The sequence below is a fragment of the Struthio camelus genome, chromosome 13 (assembly GCF_040807025.1).
Source record: "Struthio camelus isolate bStrCam1 chromosome 13, bStrCam1.hap1, whole genome shotgun sequence".
Lineage (NCBI taxonomy): Eukaryota > Metazoa > Chordata > Aves > Struthioniformes > Struthionidae > Struthio > Struthio camelus.
Window position 1 is genome coordinate 20,673,150 of NC_090954.1, and position 16,790 is coordinate 20,689,939.

Below are 16,790 nucleotides of genomic sequence, written 5' to 3' on the forward strand. Positions count from 1 at the left end.
GCGCGGCCACCTCGGCGGTAACGCTGACGCCTACAAACAGGACAAGAGCAGACCTGCTACAGAAACCGCTTTCTGCGGGGCTAAAGGGACCCAGTGACCTTTTTCAGCAGTTACAAGAAAGAAAATGGTTCCAACCACGTTACTCCCCCGTGGCCTGGTCTTTCTGCCGTTAAGAACCGCTGGGAAAAGTTAACGATAGAAGTAGCTCTGCCGTTAGCCAGTCGGAAGGCACCAGATGCCTGCAGGGAAGAGACCCCAGCGCACAGTTCACGCAGCTGCTCTGCAGGCTACACACAGTTACGCTTCCTTCCCTGAAACGTGAAGGGGAGAAAGATGAGACCCAGCCAAGTCGATCAGCACAGGAGGCAACAGCAGCTTCCAGGCATGTCTGGAGCGGAGCACTTGTGACGCTGTGCTCGTCGGCTCCCGGGCATCCCTCCGTAACAGCCGAGCTTTGCTGCTCCTCCGTTCCTTGGAGCGCAAAACGGGAAAGCTCAAAGCAGCTTTTCCTGTTACTGTCAGTTAAGGGTTGATTAAGCTTTTGTGTGTGTGCGTGCACGCGCACGATGTACAGCCACATGCCCGTTACACCTACTGGTGAGTAGGAGTGGGCAGCTTTCTGCAAGCAATAGCTTCTCCTGCGCTGTGCGCTGACTGACAGGCTTTCTTTTTGTTTTGCGCTGATCTCAGCTTGACACTTTTATCTGCGCCGTGATTTGAATGGTGCTCAGACTTCTGTGCTCAGAGCTTGCAGGCATCCCGAGATGCACCCAGCAAAGCATTTTTTGTGCATCCTTTTTATTCCTGGCCCAAGAGAGATGCCGTTCCTCCACAGCCTCCAGTATGCAGGCACCTGGGAACCAAGGGCCGCCTTCTCCCAAGTGCTACACTGTAGCTCGAACACAGAGCGGGGCAACGAGTACAAAAGCTGAAAGTCCACCTCCAGCTCCCGTATGGCAGCTCTGCCTATGGCAGTATTAGCCTGTACATGTAATGGCAAGAACAGCCAGAACGGCTGCACGGATCACTTCCGGCTCTGTTCTGGTGCTGTGGCAGGAGAGGGGAGGGTAGACGAGACCAGCTGAAAGGCAAGTTAAAGCATGGGTTAAAACTCCTATTACACATACACCTTCCACATATTGCCTTCCTGGCTAACAAAGGAGGCAGGTCCTCCCTGGGAAAGCCATCGATACATGCATTTTGGATACCAGAAACAAGCTGGAGCAGGCGGGCCCACACAGTTACTCTGATTCTGATCTGGATTTGTCTTGCACTAAAACACAGGGTGACAGAGGCCTTTAGAAAAGGCCCAGCTGTGCCTGGAATATTACGGGCAGGTTTCTGCATCTGCAAGATAGTTCTCCAGCTTTCTCAGTTGTTCAGAAGACCACCTCAGCTAACACCCACAGCATGACGCTGTTTCAGGTTGTGGGGTTCCTCCCCTCCCCGCCTTTAAGCTTCTGAACTTAGATTTCTGCTACACCTTAAAGGAGCAGCTCAGCGTGATGAAGAAACAAGGCATGCTCAAGAACAGCTATGGAACAGCCAACGTAAAACGCAAGTACTGATCTGAAGCCTTGCTGGCACAGAACTGAGTAAGGCAGGGGTTTCCTGGACTAGAAAAAGATAAAATAAATCAGGAGTCCATACTATATTCTTAAATATGGTTTAATACTCTTCTCCATTTCTGTACATCACAACACCAAGATATCACTGCTTGGGATCTCTCTGCAGAGGCTATATAGTATGCGAAGGCTAGGATTTTTCACCCCCGTTTAATGTGTTTGTATGTGTAAGTGTAATACATATCAGTATATATTGATATACACATCAATATATAATGCAATATATATCACTGAAGAGAACACATTGATTAAAGAAATACAAAAATTTGGCATCATTTCCAAACTTAAATAGTAAAAATAAAAACTACAAAAAGGAGCTGCATACCCTAATGTATCATGTGAAACAACAAGCAGTATATTCAAAAATGTAAATTTACATCCAATTTTTCTGGTCTTGTCATGTCACAATAGACCCATTTACAATGGCAAAAATCCAGAACATACCGCTTTGAAGACCACAAACTTGCTCAAGCTTGGGTTTGCGCAAGTCTGTGGCAGACCCAGTCACCTTCTATGAGAGATTCCAGCTTTGATGTGAAAACGACAGCAAAGCCATCTGCCAGGTTATAAACCAGGGTTACAAATTATATCGCTCACAATGACAGTAATTTTGGACCTCAAAGTACAGTGTGGCAGAAGTTTTAAGACAAGCTCCCCCTCCGTTCAAGTGAAACAGGATTACTGGAAAGATAGGCAGGTATGCAACTTGGGAACAGAAGCTTCTTTTGACTGATGCACCAGGAGAGATAGAGTCGGTGAAGAACAGAACTATCAGACACCAAGATGTCAAAGCGTCCATCAGAGAACCCAAAAACCCAGAAAAAGAAGCAAGATCTGTGCATTATTTTGTGCCAATGTTAACTTTACCCTCTGCCTGCAAGACCATCTGAAAAACCCTTCGCCATTTCTAGTAGTTTGCAATGCATTCTATATAGCAGGCATGACAAAAAGCTTTCTCGAGTCTTGATGCAACCAGAAATTTTAACCCATTTAGGGTGCATTAGAGATCAGCATCAGATTGACAGGACACTTGTTGAGCCCGTACGACAGACTTCCTTAGTGCTGGGAAATGGACGTCCCAGTGGGTTGTGCTAACGTTCAACATATTTAGTATCAAATGCTCCAAATGCACCAGTACTAAGGCTTCAGTCAAGGACCCCCACTTGTTAGTTATTCCTGTAAAATACCCGCTTCCATTAAAGAACTGTAGGTTCAATCAAATTCACATAATCAAGGAAACCTTACGCAGTCCTAAAGCAAAAAAGAAAAACTTACCGAGGAACAAAACAAAGCAAAGTGTACCTTACTTCACTTAAATTGCATGTTTATTTTTGTCAAGACTGAAAAAAAAAAAAAAACTGAAGGCTGCACCGCTCAAATCCAAATTAAGCCTAAGACTTCAGCAGCATTTTCATTGCAATCAATGAAGTGCATTTCCTAGTTTGTAAGAGCAGTGCTTCTGCAAATAGATTAAAGTACGTTTGGCTGGTAAGCCTCCCCAAACCATCTGAATTTGCAAGCCACACCTTGTAAGCTAGCACTCTAGATAAAGTGCCTTCTCATTCTTTCAAAGAGAATGAATGGCTCCAATTTCATTATGTTTCTTCTTCAGCAGTCTAAGCTGAGAATGCCATGTAAATGGGTCATGTCGCTGCAAAATGCAGCAATTGATTTCTCCAATCAAAGTAAAAAGAAACAAACCAGTAGGATCTTACTTCTATTAATTTTTGAAGGAAGAGGTTTACAGCAGTTAATGTATCATGAAGGTTAAAAAAATCATTTTCATAAAATACAAGAGCAACCAATTTCACCATTGAGTAAAAGTAAAAACCGGGATTCTTTTTAAATTAGTCCAAAGTGGCAGATAGGAACTTAGTAGTTTGCTGCTGTACTGACACTATGACAAATCAAAGTGTAGGGTTTTGCTTTTTTAAATCCAATGCTTGTGGATCAAGTTCTGGAAATGTTCCAATTCTAAGGCAGGGATCTGTTGTGTTTTCCACCATGAGTTTGCTCCTTGGGTTGGATGCTGGAGGGGCGAGGCACGTTTTGCCGGACCCAGGTCGACTACCTAGTAGTCATCAAGGTCAAAAAATTCGTCGTCTCCTCCTTGGTATTCCATTCCCTGGAAGTCCACTCGGTACCGCAAGATACCTGGTAAAAACAAAACACTTTAGCTTCTTCAAAATTCAGAAGAGCTAGAAAGGCACTTAAAGCAGTTCACTGGGCCCTCACATAAATGCACTGAAGTCTCTGCAAGTCAGTCGTTTCTCAATTAAGTTTTCAGAAGCTGACTTATCACTGAGTTTGCAAGACGGGCTCAGACTACCGATGGTTGACAGCACACACTCAGCTATATGAAATTCCCACCTGCATGTTAGCCTGATAATTTATTCCCAAGAGGAATAAACACCTCTCTGTCCAGCACATGGTAGCTTTCTGCTAGCAAAGCTGAGCCTATTCTAGGAGAACTGTATCTCCAAAAAGGTTATGCCAGGAACAGATCATTTGTCCTGATGTAACTGCTTGGACGAGGCAGTGGCTTCACTTTAAGGCTAAACCGCTAAATTCAGAGGGCATCTGACCGAAATAAAATTTTCGCAAGGGAATACAAGCAGCGCTTAGTGGCTGTCTTCGGGGACTCTTTCCCCCCCACCCCAACCCAGGATTCTGGGAAGCCTTTATCCCTGGGAACATTTGCTTAGGTGAGGCGTATTCAAGAAGTACAGCCTTTTAAGGCTACAGGGACTCGAGCACGGTAGCAAACAATTCCCCTAGGTAAAGGGGGCAAGTCTTGGCAGATGGAGAAGGACTCCTGGAAGTCTAAACATAGAAACCAGTTGTTCTACATGTAGCCAAACTGTTCAAGCTCATTTCCTTCTGACTGGTGTCCTTTCCCCCCCAAAAACTCCCTTTCTATGAGAAATTCATCTCTATTTTACTGTGTCTAGTTTGATAGATGTAAGTGCTCAAGCTAATCCAGAGCTAGACAAGCCGATTGTCTGGCAGCAGTTGGCTTATCAGCAAATAAGCAACAACGTTGTTACAGGATCATTTGTCTGGGGAGAAAAGGGTTTGCGGCAAGTGTCTTTGCTTTACCCTGCTGCTCTGTCAAACTGAGGAAATAATTATCTACACCACTGTCAGACTTGGTTGAAAGTGCCTTGCAAGTTCAAGAGAAGGACTGAATGATTTCAGAGGCCTCACTCCTCTATGAAGTTGGGCTAAAAATACTTTGTTTTGAAAAGAAACCGAAAACAGGCTGCGAGGGTAGAAGTAGAGAGAGACTTTGAGGGACAAGTAACATATCCAGTCGCCTCAGAAGTTAGGCTAGTGTTTGTTATACACCACTTCCATAGCAAAGCACAATATTCCACAAAACCACCGTGGAGAGATGGAGCAGGCAGTTCAAGGCCCTTCTGAAATTCAGCAGCTGGAAAGATGGACAGTCTGTCCTCTGTGCCCTCTGAAGGGCAACAGGATCTGGGAAGCAGAGTCTCAGAGTGACAGCTGCCTAACATGCTGAACATGGTTCCCCCATAAATCATCTGGAGACCCCTGCTGAACATTAATTTCTTACACAGGTATCATGACTAGCAGGAGTCAGATTTGTCTGGTTCTCTGCTTGTGTTAGCACTAGTTTAATCAAACCAACTGTTAGAAAAATGTGTATTTTTCTCTTGCGGTTTACCTCCGATTCCTCCAAATCCTTTCACAAATTGGGATCCTTCCTGTGATTTGTCTGTAACAATTTCCAATGTTGCTCCAAATTTCTTGTAGTTGTTTGCAAACCACTCCAGAAGGGGCATACTTTCTATCAGTTCATGTTCTTGGCCAGTCTACGTAGACATTTGAAAAACAAACGATGTTACTGTCATTGCATGTTACCTATTGAGAAAACTCACACCAAAAGTTGTCTTTGGCTTAATGGACACCAATAGCGTCTTTTCTGTCTCAAGACAGAGACACCTCCCTTCATGCTTTGCAGGCTGGAGCAATCTGACACACTTGCCAGGGTCCAGGTGGTAGGCATTCCCAATACATCCGTATCGGACAAGTGCTGGCACAAGCACAGGACTCCTGGCGCTAAGAAACTAAGGTGTTGACAGGTCTTGTTTTGGGCTCCCATAACATGGAGTTCAGTGTAGGAGAGAAAATAGCCTTATTTGTTCTTCTGCTCAGCTGTTACTTCATGCCACACCCTTAGTTTTCAGTTTCTTTAGATATTACTTTGTATCCCCCACAAGCACTCCATTGACACTCATCTAACTGGGCACTCTTTACTCGGGGAAACACTGATCTAAGCAAACACAGAGGCCAGAGGCAGAGATTTAGAAGTCAAGTGATTATTAGTATAGAAACACTACATCACAGTACAGAACACTGTGATCCTTCTGTGCACAGAAAGGATTGGCAATTACCCCATCAGGAAGAAGAACAGCTGGAAACAGCTACCCTAGCAGTCATAATGTTAGACAGAGATCACCCACCTTTTTGTAAGGAACAGGCCAGACTTTTGCTCAGCTTACACTGCAATAAGAGTAATGCAGAATTGCCCTGTCAGGGCTCTCTGACCTGTACAAGCGAGGAACCCAAAAGCAGCGGATGACAGATCCGCACTTCAAATATCTAGAAACAAATACTTCCTTCCACTTAAACTTGTGTAGAGGTTTTGATCCTCAAAGTTCTTTTGCACTGACAGAATCAATGCATAAACAAGCCGGAAGTAACGGCTTGAGACCTCAGCCTGCAGGATGCATAGCGGATATCAAACTCTTCCAGTGGGTGGTCTGACAGTGCTCAAAGACCCCTCTCTCGCTGTCACCTCAACTCATTTACATGACCTCAGAATAAGCAGCAAGAAAAATTAGGGAAAAGCAAGGCTAGAATCCAGGAGTTACACTGAAGGCAAGCAGAAGCCACAGACTGCTCTCTCTCAAAGTCCCATCTGAGCAAGAGAAAGGTCGTCATGCTCACGTCTTTGCAACAAACTAAGCTCAGAGTACTGCACCAGCACACCGAGAATGAATCGACAAACCCCAAAGCTGTAATACCTCTTTATCTGTGAAGTGGGATTTATCTTTCTCTTGCTCTGGTGTCAAATACAGGATCTTCTCCTCTGAGAAGGGGGAAAAAGAACAGTATTAGGTTGGACGAGGCTGCCAGAAGTAGGTTAAAAACAGCAGGAGACAGAGGACAACCAGTAATTACAACATAGAGGCTTTAGTCATTGAAATTGCCTTCCTTTATACCTGAAGCTCTATGGGAACATGGGAAACTGAATCGGGCGCACAGGAAAAGAGTAACCATACTGCGCAACATGACCCTCCCCCCTTCAAACAAACAAACCAAAACCCCCAAAACAAACAAAGGGTGAAATAAGGCCTATGCAGGGCTAGTAAGAGTTTTGCTTCTGGCCAGTACAGTTAAGTCAGTCTCCTCTCAGTTGCACTAGCGTCACATTTATAGTCACATAACTGAAAGGCAGGTTTGACGCGAGCTTGGTGACAAACTGCCACCCCAGCACTGCAATGTCTTCTCCACAGAGGAAGCTTGCTAGTTTCACAGTTTTCCCCCCAGAATAGGGGGGAAGCTGCAAGTTAGTGACTTGCCTATACAACATCCCCCCGATGAAGTCCTTACAGTTCTACTTAGGCAGTTCCCTCAGAGTAATCTATCCAAATGAGATGGCTTAGAGGTTAATGTCCTAATGGACCTTTTAGACTCACAGAAGCAATACCTACCCTCTGTGCCTTGGCAGTGCAGAACGTATCTCATGATATCCAGATTTTCATAGACTATCAGTATCTCTACTGCCCCCATTTCCAAAGCTTTTAGTGTATCTTCAACACCAAAACAGTACTTCCCCGTGTCCTGGCTGATTTCATCAAAGTATCGTCCTGCAGCCAGGATACAGAGAAACAGATTGTTGTGAACACAGATCACGCCATGTGGATTTTAACAAGCCTAATTTGAATGCAAGAAAACACTGGAAAGGGAGACTGCAATGTCACTGAAGGGAACAAGAGATCTAACAGCATATCAAAGCATGTAATACAGCTGATTTTTCTAGTAGTGAATCCTCTGAATCAAACACTGCCTGTCAGGGGGTCTCGTTTCACTTAAAGGTTTAACTTAGCTATGCAACAATCATTGGACTAATCCACAAGCAGGCACTGTTTAGCTTTATTCCCTTCTTTAGTGTAAGGTAGCTATCATTTGTATTGCCTTCTGCCTGTGTTTTCATATTAGCAACACGTGGCTGCTAAGAGTCAGATAAGGGATCATTTCTATTGCCATCTTAAAACAAAGAAAATCTTAACTCATATCTTGCGGAAGATGCAAGGGATCTGAGGAGAGATATTTCCTCTCATCCCACTCCAGTTTCACCAGATGGCCTGAAACTAAGGCAATCTGATGAAAGGACAAATGGGATCAGAGGAGCCTGGTGGAAAACATTCTCCTTAATGTCCCACTAAGTCCTGCAGCAATTGAGGTGTCTGGAGAACATAAAGTGTCACTAGAACTTCTATTCTGTCCTACTCTGGAATCGTTACAGGGCTGAGCTAGCGCACAGAGGCGCTACCAGAAGGTCTAAAGGAAGACTGTGTTCGATCAAGAGTACTTGATTCAGGAGAAAGCTAAACACGCAGCCATATACCTATTAGTTTCTTCTCTTGAATAAACTTCACATTGGAGAGGACCTCAGTTGACAATTCAATTGCTTGATTAAATCCATTTTCTCCTCCATACGAAATGTCAACTAGTTTGAGCACTTTGGATTGCAACCGCTAAACATGAAAAGAGACAGCGTTAGCCAGTCTATTACATAGCACTGCCACGACACCACTTCATAACCCCACAAGAATAAGTGCCTGGCAAGAGTCACAGCGTTAATCTACTTTGCTTCACTTGCAAGCACAGGTTCTGAGTCAGAGGGACCTCTGAACGCTTAATACTGAAGCACAACGTTCAGGCAACAGGGCCAGACAGATTAGGTTTAGCGGAGTTTAATTCTCCAAAATCTAAAGTAGAGGCTTTAGTAACACAAAGAACATGAATGCCAATTCTAAGCCAGGGAGGACAGATTTCTTAGTAACAGTGTTACTAAGAAAATGAGATCTTACCTCCTTGCAGGAAGGTACTGGGAAAGGGAGGCCTCTTTAGGATACATCAGATTTTATATTTTGAACAAATCACTTCAGACACAAAGCTTACCTCCCTCTTGAGATGCATCTAATATCAGAGCTACTGTTAATATCACCACGTTACTACTGACAACTTTAAATTTGGGCTTTGCTCAGAAAAGGACGCTCACCTGATCAAACATGTCAGATTGACTTAATTCAGTTTTGAAGTCAGCTGATCCAGCTAAAACGAGACCAGCCACGTTCACCTTGTCACCGGAAATGAACAGTTGCACAGCCGTCTCTGCTACCTTCCTTACATAGTTGTGTCGTTTTTCCATTCTCAAACGAGCAAAACGCAAGGCAGATTGACCTCCTCTACCTTTAAGAGAGGACAGATGTGAGGTAGCAATTTGGAAGTCATTTCATTTCTAGGAGGTTCTTAGTACAGGGTCCCAACCGGGCCTTGAGTAACTGAAGCCAAGGGCAGATGCAGTCTGAATTAGTTTGCCACAAGCTGAGCCAGGGGCATTCAGTTGCAACAGCAAGTGAACAGAGAGTGCTCGTTCACAGCAAGAGATTTTGCTCCATGCATTCCACAGAGGGAAATATGTTTTTCAAGGACTCACTGTAGCCCTCTCTATAGAAAATGTGCACAGATGCTCAAAATTTTTTTATATCCTGTACCTTCATTAAATGCCATTTCCTTTATTACACTGCCTCACAAACCTTTCTTGCTGATGCAATGTATTCCAACACAGACACTGCTAGGCTTAAGCTTACTGGGGAGACATTCCTATTTCATTTTCTCCCATCCCAAACTACATCAGAGAAGGATGGTAAAACAGGAGTAGCTAACAGGCAATTCTCTGAATTCAATATACAATACAACATCGTAACAACGGAACTAGAGTTTTGCTTGTTCCACTAAGCTTCTGTGTTTCTTGCAAGGAACAGGTTCCTGCTTTTCACTATGGTTCGCATGCAACATCACGAGAGACAAAATTTAAGGACACTACCAAAGTGGTATTACTACCTGCCCTAGTGATCTCTTCTAAAGGCTGATCCAAAACCAAATAAAGGGTCAAGTGCACCAAAGGAAAAAAAAAATGCCACTTTAAGATCAACTGTGTATTATATTAATCCATTTATCTTGTCACAAGACTCAAACTATGAGGCTTTGCTGGCCGACTTCCGGGGAGCAAGGAACCGAGCATGGTTAAACACCTACAGCTGAAGTTTCCTGCTCTTCTACCCCCCACATCCCATCCTATCATCTGCTACTGCAAACAGTTTAGAGAGTCACTAATGTGTTACCATGCTTCTTTGGAAGATCCACAGTGAATTTGTGCAGGACTTCTCTTGTGTTTCCTTGAAGGGTTCCAAAGAGTGCACCGCTACCATCTATTACAATAAAGCCAAACTTGCTGTCGTCAGAAAGCAGCGCTGTAAGAGCCTGAAACAGAAACAATGTTGTCAGCAGAAGCATTAGTTTATCATGGTTCAGAAAGACCAAATTTATTTTCACAAGTTTATCTCATTCCGAAAGACTATGAAGGACAATCAAACTCAATCAGAAGTTTAATGCGGTAGGTGATCATCGCTAAGCAGTTATCCTTCAACTTCCTTCTCTCTAAGGAAAGCTAAACTCATTTCACAAGGTGGTTCACGCTGGCTAAAAATTAAAAGACTGCTCACTATCAAGGGCTCTAAATACCTTTTGTCCAACTGCTGCTTTCGCTTAGGAGTTTGGGGAAGAGATGGAAGGCTCTACTTAAAGGGCTACTGCACGGCACTCTGAAGACTGATTACAATTTCCTGCTCAGCACCGGTTCTGGTGTTATGGGGCACTGCCTGGTACCCAAACTCTACACTTGTCCTTTAGAGGGAGCTCTGGCAGCTACTGTTCTCTGAGTGGCAGGCCAAACGGGGAGGCACGTTCACTGGTTCACCTATATGCACCTAATTAAACGTAACAGCAAGAATCCTTTCTGATATTATATCCAGGGTGGCAAAAACTGATTAGCAGGATAGAAGATTTGTGAAGTTACAGGTAGTTCTAAGTCACTGGTTCGATACTGAGAGAGCGATGGTGTTGGTTTACTCCACAGGACCTTTAACTTTAGCCTCCATGCCTGCCTGCACGATTACTGAACTGAATGGAAAGAATAAGACAGTCATCTTTATCCAAAATCCGCACAACCAAGTCTACGGCTTTCAAGCTTGAAAGGAACAGACTCTGAGGTTTAATAGAATCTACTGGCCAAAACAAATATTTTGTATTAATTCATCAGCAGTGGGATGAATGAGAAGGAAGTGGCATATTACATTGCAATCTATTTAACTGGGAGAGGGCCAAGCAAATCGTGTGACTGGGATGATGGCTCAAGCCAAGGTATCAAAATAAATCATTGTAAATCCTACCCTTCAGACACACATCAGGGTTCATATCCCTCTTGGGAAGTTACTTCGGTTTCACACATGCAATAATATATCTACAGGAAATCTTATCAGATGTCCATTGCCAGGCAACAAATGACTACAGCTCTCATGTTCCCGATTCCCTCATTTTAATTAAGTACCCAATGATCAGTGATCCCTAACTTCCCCGTCGTTAGTTCTATGTCAGCAATTCTACTGTTCTACCTGTCAAGCATACAAGGGCCTACTCCTCTGATACTGTTCTATCAGCCTGGGTTGAGTTTTTTCCTTCCAGCTTCAGCCTAAAGTAGAGGATCACATCCTTTTTCTGCTCCTTTACACATCCTCACTTTCACATGAAATCTGTTGTTATTACCAAGCGAGAGGCCCCATCTCGACTCCTAGTTGCATATTGGGAACCAATAGGTTAAAAGAATGGCTCTACAAGCAAACGAGATAGTAACAGACAAACGAGGACTCCATTGCTAACATTTTCTCACTGCCTGAGATAATATATATATATATAGTATGCTTTTACAGCTAGATCTGATTCTGAAGTGCAGGCAATACCAAGTAAACTAAGAACATACCCAAAAGAGACAGGAGAGCAGACAGCTCACAGAGAAAGGTGCTATTGGTAGGTCACATCATCAATAGTAGAATTACCACAAACTCCTCTCAAGTTACTGCAACTCTTGCTGAGCAATGCTACCTATCAACAAGAGGGTGCTTACAGATGCCTCCTGGGAAGAGCCCACAGGGCAGTAGCTTTTTTGTATAAAATCAGTGCCTTGAAGCAGGAGCTGCAGCCAGGACCAAATTAATCCCTTTCCCGGTACAACAGAAAGCAACCCACTGCCCTACTGCCATCCACGCACTACCAGCAACTGCAGGGACAAATTATTTCCCCTGGTGTTGCACCTCTGACTCTCTCCTGAATTCCCGTGTACGCCTCTTGCTTTTGCTTGCCTACACATATACAGGCTCAGCAGAGCTTTCAAGAGCTGTACCTCTAGGTGGTGGAGGCTGCTCCCAGCTTCAGGCACTCCCAGTAGGTCAAGGAGACAGAATAATAGGAAGGTACCTCACACCTGTGGGACTAACATCCCTTTCTGCCTGCACTCCTGCCCTTTGAAACCCAGTCACAGATTAGGTCTGCAAAAATCCAAGCGAAAAAGTAGAACTACATTGCTGAAGGCTGTGTCAAGCCCACACTTCAAGCATGAGGCAGTTAAGCCTCAGTCTACACGTTTACTGTAGTGAATGTCATGGATGTGAAATACAGTCAGACATCCACTACAAACAAGAGACCTCTGCATCTGCCAACAGAGCCAAAACAGACTTGAATGCAACAAACTGACTTCTGGCAAACAAAAGGACTACTGTAATCCACATCAACTTCAAATGCCTCAAAACTGTTCATAAGTAGATTCTGCAATTAGATGCTGGATAAAAATAACCCTACCTTACTCCAGATAGATTAGGCATACGCCAGTTCTCCATCAAGAGTCTCAGGTAACACAGCTGGTATCAAGACTAGTAACGCCAATATTTTCTTGGCATTACTTTAAGGCATAGCTTGGAATAAGACCTACGGGCCTCTAAGGTTAAGAAAAAACCTGCTGCCAATTATGGAGACGAGCTCATGTCTGTGGGTTACTCAAACTCAGCACTTACTGGCTGTGCCATGAAATCAGCTATAGCAGGAATCGGAGAGTATCTCGACTCACAAGGCCTTTCAGCAAATATCACACATTTCTGAATACTGGCCAGTCACAAGCCATCCAGTGGCTTCACCAGCAGGATCCCTAAATTAAAGCTTGCTGTTCTAGAGACTGTGGACCCAAGCAAACTAAGAATTGTTTCAGTGAGCCTAGCAAAGCAGTCTGACTTTGACTACCGCAAGACCGGTAGACAACAAGGAGACAACTTCTTACCTCTAGACGACTTCTTACCTCTGTGTGGAATTTGTTGTCACACAAATACAACGATGTGTTGATTGGTTTGAAAGGTTCAAAGTCAATGTTGACTTTCTTCTCTTTTCCTTCTTCTGTCACAATTGTTCCACAGTAAACAACCAGACCATTTGGAGGTACTATAGAAGGCACAATGCAATTTAAGATCACCGAGAAACAGTGCAAGCCATATCCATCAAAAGCTAACTACCAGAATTTGAGACTTAAGATAGGATTGAAATTGAAGTGCCTGTGTTCTTCACTTTCTATCTGCCCCCTTATTTTTTCCTCAAGTCTCTACAATGGAAAACAAACTAACCTGAACTCTGAGACAGTGCACCTGTACTGAACAGCTTAAAGTAGGAAATCAAAGGTAACCCAATGTAACGTTGATAGAAAGTGAAACCCGTTAAGCTTATGAGCTTGCAGGCTTGTAGAATCTGCAAACGAGCTAAACATCAACATCCCCGTGACACTTTCCCAGCTCTCACACAGCAGTTTACAGACGTACCATCTCAGTGAAGGTCACATGCTGGGGTAAGGAAAGCAGCGGTGAACCCTTTCCCTGTACTCATCTTAAATGGCCTGGGTCCATTCCCTCCCAGAATGATTGTAGTTGCATGCTATCACATTTGCCCATAAGGCTCCTCTAGACTTATGCCAATTTGAATGGGAAACCACCAGTTTAATGCAATCAATTTTCACGGAACAGGTCTCAAGGCTGACCAAGTTTACAAGAGTCGGGACCGATAAGGACAGAATCATGAGCCTGTTCAAAGACAAGAGTATCCTAGTCCCAAGGGCTATCCCTAAAGTAGTCATCCATGGGCAACATACCTGGAACATCAGTGCAAAACAGCAGCACAGGCCAACAGATTTGATTAGCAGAAAACTGTGCAAGACAGGAACTTAAGGATGCCTCCAAGTAAGGGAAATTTGCCAGCATCCATACAAGCTAGAAGTTACCTTTGTTATAGAGTTTGAGTCTTTGCTGTACAGATGTAATGGCTCCCAGTACGGAAAGGCGATTCACTCGGGACTTAATGTTGGAGGCGGTGCCAAACTCATCCGCTAACATTTTTGCGACTCGCGAAATCTGGTCTTTGGGGGGAATGATCAACGATATCATGCTGGTACCATTGCTGAGGAAGGAAAAAAAAGACAGGTTGTGAGCAGCGACCAGCCAAAGCAACAAGTATATTCATAGAACAGTCCACATAAATAATTCTCTCTCCTCCCTTCCCCCCCCCACCCCCAAAGGATGCTTCGCTTCATTGTTAGCGATGTAATTCCCTTTCTGCTGGGCAGAACTGGGTGAGAAAAGAAAACAAAACAAGCTCTTCAGAGGACCCTGACTCCATAACCAAGTGCTCAGGTTAGCTGCTACCAAGCTGTTCATTTAATCTGGGATACCACACTAAAGAGAAAAAAAAAAACGAGAGGGAGAGAGAATACAGTTTTACAGGCTAAGAGCTGCAAGCTAAAAGGCAAGTAAGCAGTCCCCAGCAGAAGTAATTTAAAACAACGCAGCCCCATACTTTAGGGCCACTTTAAAGCCCGTTCCATTTGTTCTCGGACAGCTGGAGCAGTAGTAGCCAGCCCAAGTGTAGTTTTATCACTTTGTTCACCTCAAATTAATAAAGAAAACTGAACTGGAAGGATTTTTTGTAGCAGTTGGCCTTTTCTACTTTCCTATAGCACTTTGCCTTACAGAGAAGCTCACCAACTCTAGCAGATGCTTTAAATAAACCTTGCTTAAGTACATAACCGCAAGTTCAGGAGCGCCAACCCCAGACAGAGTCAGAAGATAAGACCCCACAAACCACAGACCTCACTTAAGTCAAAAGATAAGTCTGATATTCCTTTATCCTACAGCTTTGGGGTGGGCCCCACAGAGGTCTTAATCTACAAAAAAAAGCCTGGTGGTTCAATTCTATCCAAAGCCAAAACAAAAAAGGTCAAGAAAGTCCCCATCCGCCTTCCACCAGGCGCTTCCCATTCGCCATAAAAATACTCAGATGTCTTCAGTGCTGCCCCAAATTTGACCCAGATCTCATGCTTCACAATTAGGGTGACGGCATAAAACAAATGCCTCATCATGTCCTCCAGCTCTCTCAAGGGCAAACCAGCTAAGCTCTGGGGTGGGGGGGAAAGCTCTGTTCAGGATTTTGGCTTGCATCACCAATGAAAAGGTGCTTTCTCAGCCATTAAAAAATGGGTTTTGCTTTTTTACATTTCTTATTGTGGCTAACACAGTACCTGCCTGCTGCTGTCTCAGTCTGTCGTGCACTAGCGTCCTGCCTAAAGTGTTTGGGCTACAGAGACAGCAGGGAAGCGCTTTAAAAAGCATCACTTCATTAGCCTCCTTACAAAAGTTGTACAGCCCTCTTCCAAAGATCTTCAATCCAGGCCAAGTTGAAATGGATGCTGGTAGGTCAAATAAGTCCCTGACCTTAAAGACAACTAATTGGTTTTAATTTCCAAGATGCCCCACACACGCTAATCAAGAAAGTCGCAAAGAGACACTTGCATGCGTTATTCCCAGAAGGAGCTTTGAGCCATGCTGACAGCTATCACAGACTTCCAGGTCACACCAGCCAAGAATACTCCATATACCACTCAATTAAAGTACTTTGCTACCTCAGTGAATGGCACAAGCCTTAGGGGAGATATAATGGCCTATCATTCCCAGCAGGCTCCTTTGAGTAAGAGGCTGATCAGAACGAAAGCAGCTCTTCCCGACTTTTCTGGAAGTACAACTCTTGAAGTAAGCTCACGCAGTTCATTCCTTTCTCTGAAAGGAGAGATTCTCAGGTTTCCCAGAGATTAGAAAGCCCTGCAGACCATGCCGTTCGTAGAAGACAAGTTGCCGCATGAAGTAAGGGCATTCCTACCCAATCTGGCAGGTGGGAGATGGGACAGCCATGCCCCTTGGGCACTGCACGGCCCTCCTGCTAAGAGGAGATGTCACACAACTTTTTCCCCTAATGAAGATAACGAAATTGTGAAAGAGCAGATAGCAAGGCAGAGTAGTCCGGGGGACAGCAATGAGGAAATCCAGTTGTGCCCTCACAAGAACAAGAGCAAGTCTTAGGACAAATGCTTTCTTGCTGAAAAGTGCCTTTTCTTTTTACATGCAAGCTGCCCCTAAAAATCTTAGGGTCACCCTCTGTTCATGACCTCCCGTTTTTTATGTTGCACTGCCCCAAAACCACTGGGCAGCCTGAGAAGGGCGTTAGCAGAGTTGCTGGCTAAAGCGCAGTTGTTTCCTGGGAGCTGGCTGGGTTATGCCAAACCACACCTTGAAGAGAGCACTGTAACTTGCCATTATTTATATTACACACAACATCTTATCTAGAAGGCAGTCACGTGTGTCAGTCAAATCGCTGTTCCCTAGCAACACGTCAGCACCCTACCCAAAGTAACACAGTGGACTTCACAAACCCTTGTGATCTACTGCCGCAACACACACATGAAAACGGATCTCTAAGTGGGAGAGAATAGAGGTATTATATAATTCTCAAACTAGAGTGCAACGCAGCATGAAATTGCACTTGGTCCAACCCTTCAGCGAATTCCAGCCTGGCGATATATCCAGAAGCACCTTCCACTACTGACATCATGTGCATTTGCTGGATTTGACACACTTTTGTTACTATTTA

The 16,790-nt window shown here is 44.2% G+C and overlaps 1 protein-coding gene across 4 annotated transcripts in view; it reads right to left on the bottom strand.

Moving 5' to 3' along the window:
• Window positions 1-1,650: 1,650 nt before the first annotated feature.
• Window positions 1,651-16,790, bottom strand: part of ETF1 (eukaryotic translation termination factor 1) — a 29,116-nt gene continuing 13,976 nt past the window's right edge. For all 4 annotated transcript variants that reach the window (XM_068960032.1, XM_068960033.1, XM_068960031.1 and 1 more), the window contains 9 exons: window positions 14,095-14,270; window positions 13,129-13,268; window positions 10,070-10,208; window positions 8,944-9,134; window positions 8,287-8,416; window positions 7,370-7,525; window positions 6,680-6,744; window positions 5,317-5,464; window positions 1,651-3,779 (listed from right to left, as the gene is read on the bottom strand). In XM_068960032.1, the coding sequence (XP_068816133.1) occupies window positions 3,697-3,779; window positions 5,317-5,464; window positions 6,680-6,744; window positions 7,370-7,525; window positions 8,287-8,416; window positions 8,944-9,134; window positions 10,070-10,208; window positions 13,129-13,268; window positions 14,095-14,270 (1,228 nt within the window). In that variant the 3' untranslated portion in view covers window positions 1,651-3,696. The remainder of the gene's footprint in view (window positions 3,780-5,316; window positions 5,465-6,679; window positions 6,745-7,369; window positions 7,526-8,286; window positions 8,417-8,943; window positions 9,135-10,069; window positions 10,209-13,128; window positions 13,269-14,094; window positions 14,271-16,790) is intronic.